This window comes from Haplochromis burtoni, unplaced genomic scaffold (genome assembly GCF_018398535.1).
Source record: "Haplochromis burtoni strain Fernald_Lab_line unplaced genomic scaffold, NCSU_Asbu1 Contig_27, whole genome shotgun sequence".
Classification (NCBI taxonomy): Eukaryota; Metazoa; Chordata; class Actinopteri; order Cichliformes; family Cichlidae; genus Haplochromis; species Haplochromis burtoni.
The window spans coordinates 3,435,541-3,445,525 of record NW_024582388.1 but is presented as its reverse complement, the minus strand read 5'-3'; the positions used below and the strand labels follow the sequence as shown (position 1 = coordinate 3,445,525).

Here is a 9,985-nt window from a genome sequence, read left to right as displayed (position 1 = left end):
CCCCCGCCCCACACACACACACACCCAAAAAAGCTTTTGTTTTTGTTTTTTTGGTTTCAGCAGAGTGGATCCCGCCCGAGGGCCCAGACACTTCCACCTTCCTCGCCTGCTCAGGTGTGGTGGGAAGTGGGGGGCCGAGCTGGGGACGTGACCCAAGGATCCACAGAGCTGTAGGCGCCCCAAGTTATTCTCAGGCAGGGGAGGGGGTGGTGGCCTAGCCCGCTGTGGTCTGATCCCAAAGCTGATGAGGGAGTGGATCCCGCCCAAGGGCCTGGACACTCTGCCATTGCCTGTGAGATATCCACTTTCCTCATCAGTCCTGAGCTAGGGATGTGACCCGAGGGTCTCACTCACTGGCTAACACATTAGCCACAGCTAGCCGCTAGAGACACAGCAGCTACAACTTTATTCTTCTGTTGTGGGGATCCGGGCAACAGAATCTACCGAGACAGGCTTCCCACCATAAAGGTAAACGGACACACACTGTCACCACACACTAACCATATATTGATGCCACACAAAAGCACACACATGTACAACCAAGTAAAGAATATGTAACAGAGTGGAGAAAGAGCCTCTACAGAAAACTTAAGTTACTCACCTTTCTCTTATGGGTGAGTTCTTTGGGTACCAAGCAGCTGCCACCTTTGGTAGAAAACAAAACACACTCAGTATTCACTCAAAAGCACAGCTCTCTTAACAGAAATTTTGAGCAGATTTGATGCGAATATTTGTCAAGAACATGCCCTCGCACACCTGTACCATGTTGATGACGTGGTACGGCAGCCAGAACAGACCAAATGTGATGACAATAGCCAGGATGAGTTTCTCGCTGCGGGAATTTCGTTGGAACTTGGTCTCCCTCAAGCGTTTCAGGATGACAACATAGCAGGTTATAATGATTGCATAAGGAATAATGAATCCTGCCACTGTCTCAAATGCGTACTGAAACCTCACCTGAAAACAAGAGCATATAAAGAAAGGCATTTTTCTTCAGACATGAACTGATTTCTCCAAATATGGAAAACAAATAAAGAAGTAAAAGCTAAAATTGTAAAACTGTTTAAGTTGAATTAACTTATTTGCTTTGTTTTTGTCAAATTAGAGGACAAAATCAAACATCTGATGACTTTAAGCCGCGTCATGATGTCTTTTGTGTGAAAAAGCACCTTCTGCAGAATAAGTATTTTTACTATATACATTCTGAAGGGAATTTGGATGCTACTAGTTTTGAAGCCTTAATTAACAACAACTTTTATTGTTGCCACTTTAGCTTAGTGGGTGAACAAGCGAGCACCTGCCACATGGCTGGAGAGCTATGACCCAGGTTTGAATCTGACCTACAGCACTTTGCTGCATGTCTTCCTCCTCTTCAAGTATTATCTTAACTGCTTTGCTATCCAATAAAGGGAAAAATGCCAACAAAACTAGTATTTTAAAAAGAGGACTTTTACCTGTAAAAACAATGTTTTGCATTGATCCTTTATGAAGGATCAACACAAAAGCTTGAAACACATGGAGTCTAGTGTATAAAGAATCTTTTAGTAAAAGTAATCTGCTCAAAGCACTATGGATACTAGTTAAGCTGTAGCTATAAAAGGCCTTAAACACAATAAAAACACATCTGCAACCTCCTGCTCAAATAGACTGTCTACTTGTTCATGAAGTTGTATCTAATAAAATGTATTTTTATGTCAGTATTACCATTATTTCTTTTATTATTATTTTTTAAGTCAGTGGTTTGTGACATTGAAACAGAATTCATTTTTAAAGAAAAGACTGTTCTCAGTTTTTTTTCTCTTCAGCACCCTATTATAAACTGATGTGTGAATTAAGAAGGTTGATATCATCCAATGAAGATTTTCAAGTTGTTGATGCATCTTTATTAAAAAACAAAAAACAAAACAAACCTAATTTCAGATAGGTGTGCTGGACCTTTTGCTCAAAGCATGTGATCATGTTCAATACCTCACTCACTATTTTACGGGCTCTCACATGCAGAAGGTTTTTTGAAGGCATTTTATGGATGGAAATATGATTATGAAACTAGTCAGATCAGTGGCAGACAAATAACCAACACAAGTGTACTTACATGTCTACGCAGTGTGTGATTGGATGCACACACATATGTTGTTTGATTCATATCATCAGTTTCTTTTTTCACATCTCGAAACACCAACGAGGGGATAGACATGACCATCACTAGCACCCACGTGCCTAGGATCACCCTCCTCACAACCTTCCTGGTGATCAGGTGATACAGTGTGTGTGGAAAGACTATGGCCAACAGCCTGTTCACGCTCATCAGGGTTATCAGAAAGATTGACGCATACATGTTGGAGTTGCACAGGTAGAACAGGATTTTGCACATGGCGTTACCAAAGACCCACGTCTGCATGACCAGGTAGATGATGAAAAAGATGGTGAGAGCCATGAGGAACCCATCAGCACATGCCAAGTTGAGGATGAGGAGAGTGGTGACTGAGCGTTGTCGGCAGCGAGCCAGGATGCTCCAGACAATGAAGAGATTTCCAGGGACGCCCAGGAGGAAGACCAAGCTGAGGATGAGGGCACCAATGGCTGCGGAATAGTCATTTTTCACAGCATTTTCATCATCAGGGTCAGGGGTGGGGTTTGGTCCAGTCAGAGGTGAGAGACTTGAGTAGCTCATGGCAGAAGAATTTTTGATCCTTTAGATGGGAAAAACATTAGAACACCAAAAGGAAATTATGTAGCTTACAGCTGCTCCAAGACAATGACAGTAACAGACTAAACTAATTTAATATGACAATGTATTAAAAAGTCTACAAAACATCAGCAATAGCTCTAAAATATATATAACTATAGATCAATTTAAATATCAAGAATATTACAGAGGTGAAATAAATGAGATTGACATTTAACTCTATAAATCAATAAATAAACAAAACTAATGAGGTCCAAAACACTAAAGTAGCCCTTGATAAATGCTAACTTCATGGAAACTGTTTACAGTGGTTATAATTCAGCATGACTGTCAGGTTAGCAGATTGCCCCTTCAGTATTATTTATTATCATTCATTCATTCATTTATCTTTTTAAGATAAGCACCTTTGAACTGCATTTTCGGACTCTCCACGTTGAACAGATGTTTCTTATCAAGAAAGAGCTTCAATACCTTAATCCAGAAATCATGGGAGACCACCCAAAACACGTTTAACCTGCACTGCCAAAGCCTAAATCCTATTTTACTTAATAGATCTGAAAAACTTCTACAAATATGAAAACCAAAATGTTTGACTTTGGTAGTGTATATTTTTCGACATTTAACCATCAGCTCTGTACAGATAGATTTTAGACACTTCCTAAAAGCACAACCTATTTTTTCTCCGTGTTAAGCAAATTAGATATAGTTTTTTACTAGTTTATTTTTTTTTTAAAAAAGAGACAGAAATTACTGAACACAGAGTTTTTGGACAGTTTGATTCTTTCAACAAACAACATTCAAACAAACCATAATATTAAGAAGACAGTTATACACAATAACTGAGGACATGTGCTACCCTGACACAGCGTTTAAATATTTGCAACCAAGCCAACGATTCAGCCCAAACTTGTCGAACATTAGCTGCACTGCGTCAAAGAAAAGTATACAGTCTTTGTTTCAAGTTGATTTTTTTCTCTCCTTTGTCTCATGTCGAAAACTGATATGCCGAAGTCACAGACAGTCATCCTCTGCGTCAGTTTTGCACCTTGTGGTAAAAAGTATGACACATCTGTGCACTGATTGCAAAGACAAAATAAATACAAGTGATAGTGACAGAAGTCTAAAGGTTCACAAACTGGTCAACATACGATGATATGATGAGAACAAGACATCAAGTCTTAATTTCTTTTCTCTGGTACCACTAAAACACACTGTTTATTTTCCCCTGTTGGAGTTTTGCAAGTAATTAAAAAAATTAATTACTGCCAGGCTTACATCACCAGTAAGTATTGCAACAAAAATAAGATGCTGTTTGTTATCAAAAAGAGGTCCAAAAGAAAATATGCTAAAATGGCTATTTAGTATATATTATATTGCTCACCTTTTGACGGTTTGTTATTTCTCCGTGATGTGTATGAGCTTAGGATGTCCGCTGTTCCCAAAATTTGATGGTGTTCCTGTGAGCTGAATAAAAACTGAATCCTTTCCTGCCTCGCAGGCTGTAACATGCTGTCGGTGAGGGGATGTCCTTCCTTAAAAGTCATGCTATTTCTTTTTCTGTCTTGCACAACTTTCCTGTGTCATGTTTGCTGGGCACACAGGCACAAACATGTATTTAGAGATTACACACACATCAGCAAAATGTAATTGTTCACATAAGTCTCTGTCACTGACAGAAATGCTAATTTTCAAAATATAAAACAAAACCAAACAAAAAACCCAAACAGAACAAAAAGAAAAAAATATTTAAACAGCCTTAAAAATACAGAACAATTGAGAACAACAACCAATTCTAAACTGGGAGCGAAATGAAGTCAGATCTGTTATTCACTGTAATCTCTTCCTGTCTGTCAGATCCAGAAGCCAGTAGCTAAACACATTTTGAATTATTTTTACCGATGGAAATCAGGAAGAAAAAAGATTCAGAAAGAGAAGTACTGATAGATGAATTCATGAATTAAAAAGGCATGCAGAATTCCTGACAGTATATCAGTGTTTAAGGCAGAGATGTCAGGTTTATGTTATTGTTTGGCTGCCACGCACTGCATGTGGGTGTCCAGGGCAGTGCGGATGAAGATCAGTTCGCAAAAAGAGTCACCCTTGAGGAAAGAACCGAATGTACATATGTCATAACCATTGAGGAAATGTGTGAAAACAAGGAAAACAGAAAATCTTTCATTCATGAAAGCCATGACAAATACACTTTCCCTCCACAATTAAAAGATATTTTATTGTAACCAGGTTGAAACTTTGTGGTTGTGAGTTAATGATTGAGGTGACTGATTAATAAAGATCCCGATGGAAAGTTTTCAGAATCAGTAGAAGCAGTTTTCAATCTTCACACCATTTAATAGCATGCAGGGATTACATGGGTATCTTATTTTTAGACTGTTGAATACAATACACAGTCCAGCAGAGGGCAGCAATACTTCAGCACTCTGTCTACCTAACATCAGCAGAGATCCCTGAAAAACAGCTGCTCCTAATACATCCAAGTTCTCTGTTTTAATTACATAACCCAGCAATCAGTGACCTTCAGGGAACCATGAAGGAACATTCTTTCTAAGTTCCCTGAAGGTTGTGAGGGCCAAAATGAGGCTATGTGAGACAGTGAAACATTTGAAGCATTTGTGCTGGAATTGCATCGAGGTTTTGGTGCGAGATCGACAGACGGATTGGTGCCGTGTCTGCAGCGATGTACTGTACTGGTTCGTCGTGGTGACGATAGAGCTGAGTATAAAAGCAAAGCTCTCAATTTACCATTTGGTCTATGTCCCTACCTTCACCTACAGTTACGAGCTATGGGTAGTGACCAAAAGAAATAAGTGGAAATAAGCTTCCTCCAAAGACTGGCATCTGCTGCCACATCAAAAGGAGCCAATTGGTTTGAGCATCTTACTAGGATTTCTCTTGGGCGCCTGCGAGATGTCATTTTTAATATTTGCTGTCTTTGTCCTATCATCAGCAGTCTACTGTTTACTATCATAGCCAAGTGGCTAACAAAGGTAAACAGAAGTTTTCCCAATTCCTACTAATGAATGTTATCTTGTTTCAGGATACATAATACCTGCCATTATCCAAAGTCACATCTGCTTTACTGTATCTTTTGCTTGTTATCGTTTTCTCTCTCTCTCTCTCTCTTTTTTTTTTTAAACCTGGTGGCTTTGACCTTTTTTTGTCCATCTTCCATCAGTAATTTTGCTCTCCAGTATCAACACCCAACCCAACAACATAAACTAATAGACTAATAGATCTACACCTTGTTGTGATTTCACACAACCTAGGAAAAATAATTACTACATAATGGGCTTGGATTGACAATATTATGAAAGAAATGTGCACTATTTGGAAGCAGCCCGCCCCCTCCCCTTTCAACAGGTTGTGTGTGAGACTTCAGCACAGCAGCAGCAGCAAGCAGGCGCACCGAGGGCCCTGGCGCACACTTTTCGCTCACTCATATGTGTATGATAGAATTTAGAAAACACATTGGTGAAAATTATAAGTCTATATAATAATGTCTTCAGCTTTTGTGTTTCTTGTCTTGCAGAACATGTGCAGGATTAAGTCTATCATCAGAGTAGATCTCCTGCTGACCTCCAAAGTCCAAAAGGAAATGTTTTTGGCCCGGTTTAATAACCCTGTACAGCCTGTCATACAGTGGATGCAATGGGTGCCTATGGGCAACAAACAAAATGTCCAGTGTCCTTGGAACAAACATGTACCGGGTCAAAAACACGATGATGCCATGAAAGGGGAACTACCGGGCCTGGGCGGCCAGTGACAACATTACGAAGCAGGCGCGGACAACCGTCCCACACAGCACAAGGCCTGTTTTCATTGACTGAAGGGCAAGGACGTCCGGGTTCTGCACATTGCTCAGTGGCCATGGCAGTGTAGTCTACGCCAATATACACGGGAGAAACCAACACGTAGGAGAGACAGTCAGGGTCGTGATTGGACTTTTACCAGCCACATGCTGAATGTCTATCGTGAACTCCGAAATGGACGCCAACTGGCGCTGCTGGCATGCGCTCCATGGGTCAGAGACCTTGGATATTGCAAGGGATCAACATATGTGGTAAAGTTGCAACCCTCGAGCAAAATGCATGCACTTCGTGTCATGAGGCGCAGGGCCAGCTACTCCCTGACGAAAACAACACGTTCGGCATCCAGTGTATGACTGAAAAAGGCGAGTGGCTGCCAGACACCGGAAACCCGCTGTTCCATCATGGCACCCTCTGCTACGTCCAATGCGTCAGTGGTTAACGTGATCTCTGCTGAAGGAAACGGGTGGGCCAGCAGGGTGGCATTAGCTAGCGCAGACTTGGCCGTGGATTACGTCTGGATGCATTCTGGGAGCCAGTCAACAAGATCTTTGGCTGTTTTACCTTTCAAGGCAGCGTAGAGCGGCTGTAGCAGGTGGGAAGCTCTGGGGAGAAAGTGGTTGTAAAAATTGATCATCCCCAAGAACTCCTGCAACACTTTAACCGACGTGGGATGCAGAAAAGCCGAAACGGCCTGGACCCCATCTGGCAACGGGACCACACTATCAGCAGAAATGCGGTGCCCCAGGAAATCCAGGACATGCAACCCAAACTGGCACTTGGAAGGGTTGGAAGCAGAGAAAAACGTGGTGCAGATGGGACTCGTGCTCGCTCACCGAGCAGCTGGCCACCAATATATCGTCCAGGTACACGAAAACGAAAGGCAGCCCCCGCAAGACAGAGTCCATCAGCCTTTCAGGCCAAACAGCATGCACAAAGACTCGAATAAGCCAAAGAGGGTAATGACAGCGGTTTTACAAACGTCTTCGGCGTGCACGGGAACCTGGTGATACCGCGGCACCACGTCAATGTCAGAAAAAATTCGAGGTCCCAGTGAGATGGGCGGAAAAATCCTGAATGTGGAGGTGGGGTAACGATCGTTCTCCATGGCATTATTTAAACGGCGAAAATCTCTGCATGGCCGCCGCCGACCGTCTGCCAACACCCAGGTCTGAGAGGGAGAGAAGCTTTTCGGCTCGCTCCGCATCAGAGAGGGCATAGCGCTGAAGAAGCAGTTCCTTAAAGGCGGCATATTTCCCTTGAGCGGGTGGATCCTGGAGGAGGGTAATTGCACGACAGGTGGCTAGCGGGTTGAGCGAGGCCACCACATGGTGATACTTCGTGTCGTCAGTCGAGATGACACGAAGGGGGAACTGAGCCTCAATGCGGGATCATGGAGCCAAAAGTCCGGCAGCTTCAGCGCCACAGCAAACTTAGCTGCAGCAGGAGGCGGAGGACCTGCAGTCGTTGTTGTATCCAGACCAGAGCCGGCGTCATCCTCAACCTGTAACATGTTTGAGTCTGGGGTCACCAGTGTGGAGGTAAGCACAGACAACACGGGAGCTCTTAGTTCTCACTCCAGCTTTATTCCTCTCTTCACATCAACTGAATACATCGCCACAAAACTCAGCAACACATTTCCTCAACACTGGGTGTGAGTGGAGCCCTCTAGTGGTCCACCACAGCATTAAAATTTGAAATTGCGTTAATTGTGATGACAGCGCCAACGTTGACAGCTATAGTTTGATGGTTTGTTTTTATTTTGGGAGCTGGTTATTGGGCGCTGCTCCAGCCAGCCAGAGAATCCCCGCTGCCCCGCCCTCTCCTCCCTGGAGTGGAAGCCCATTAAAATTTTATGATAATCAGACTCTAGACTTTGTTTATCATTCCAAAAACTACCTCTTTAAATCAACTTATATAATGGAAAGCATTTCCATATGCTTTCTATTAGCATTAAGTGTTTTTGTCAAACTAATGTAATTAGTTCATTTTTTGTTGTTGTTGCGTTTTTTCAGTGTGAAAATGCATTATATGTACAATGATATTTTTAGATTTTGTTCTATTTTTATATCATACCTTTTATTTCTACATGCATTTAACATTTATTGTTCAAAATCATTAAATCACTATCTATTAATTTTCTACAGTTTTACCAATTTCAGTGAATAATCTTAAAAGATATACAACTAATATAACTCTGAAATCTGTGAAATTACCTTATACCTTTTCATAATTGACTCAGTAGAGATAGTGTCTGTCTCCCGAATCCAAACTGGAAGCTGGTTCCATAGAAGAGGAGCCTGAAAGCTGAAGGCTCTCCCTCCCATTCTACTTTTAAATACTCTAGGAACAACAAGTAGGCCCGCAGTGCGAGAGTGAAGTGCTCTAATGGGGTGATATGGTACTACAAGGTCATTAAGATAAGATGGGGCCTGATTATTCAAGACTTTTTATGTGAGGAGCAGGATTTTAAATTCAATTCTGGATTTAAGAGGAAGCCAGTGAAGGGAAGCCAATATAGGAGAAATATGCTCTCTCTTTCTAGTCCTTGTCAGTACTCTTGCTGCAGCATTTTGGATTAATTGAAGGCTTTTCTGGCAGTTTTTAGGACATCCTGACAATAATGAATTACAGTAGTCCAGCCTGGAAGTAATAAATGCGTGAACTAGTTTTTTAGCATCTCTCTGAGACAGGATATTTTTTAATAAAATAGGTCACTTGCCCAGGTGACTTGCCAAAATTCAGCAATGGTGCTGCAAATCGCAAACAGATTCACATTTTTTCCCTCGATACCTAGTGGCTGCCTGCAGCACCAAAGGACTTTGTCGGTGACGTCTGCCTCACCCTAGCAGCACCTGTCCCCTGAGTCAGTTGGCCTCATACAAACTCATTATCATGTTCTGTGTTGTGATTTACTTTTGTTTGTGTTTGACAAGTTTTGTTGACTTGCGACATTTGTCACAAACCATGTCTTAGCTGTTTGTGGAGGCAGACAACTACATGTCATCTGAGTGAGTGAGCACATGAAAACCCATTGAAGCTATGTCTCGATGTATGCTTCTTTTTTTCTTTTTTTTTACTGAACATGCCCTACAAAGCAGATTCAAAACAAACGCATTCATTAGAATTAAAATTTAGATTCAAATAATTTTTGTATTCTCATGTACTAATACTATTTGATTATTATATTAATATAGCACAAGGTTCAGTTATCTTTGTACAAAAATAGAATTGTCTGGGAGGGGAGAGAGCAGCGACATGTGAAGACGTGTTTTTGCGAGCTCTGCTTAGATTGACCATTTGCGTAATTTTCCCGCTCCCCTTCTAGTACATCCCGGCGCGAACCTGTCTCACAAGTGCCTAATCTTTCGAATCAGTTGTATTTTGTAGTCTAAAGCTGTTCAACATGCCTAAATCGCTCAAGCAGAAGCCGGGGCCTGATGCCTCGGACTTGCCTGGTGCGGATCCGGCCGCG

At 41.9% G+C, this 9,985-nt stretch overlaps 1 protein-coding gene across 3 annotated transcripts in view; it reads right to left on the bottom strand.

Annotated features, from left to right (window-relative positions):
- Positions 1–4,276, bottom strand: part of LOC102312682 (leukotriene B4 receptor 1) — a 6,761-nt gene extending 2,485 nt beyond the window's left edge. The window contains exons 1-4 of one of the 3 annotated variants that reach the window (XM_042219080.1): positions 4,068–4,276; positions 2,093–3,762; positions 757–957; positions 602–645 (exon numbers count right to left, since the gene is read on the bottom strand). In XM_042219080.1, coding sequence (XP_042075014.1) covers positions 602–645; positions 757–957; positions 2,093–2,671 — 824 coding nt within the window. In that variant the 5' untranslated portion in view covers positions 2,672–3,762; positions 4,068–4,276. The remainder of the gene's footprint in view (positions 1–601; positions 646–756; positions 958–2,092; positions 3,763–4,067) is intronic. The other 2 variants (XM_005918119.3, XM_005918120.3) reach the window with 2 other exon arrangements.
- Between the last annotated feature and the right edge of the window lie 5,709 nt (positions 4,277–9,985).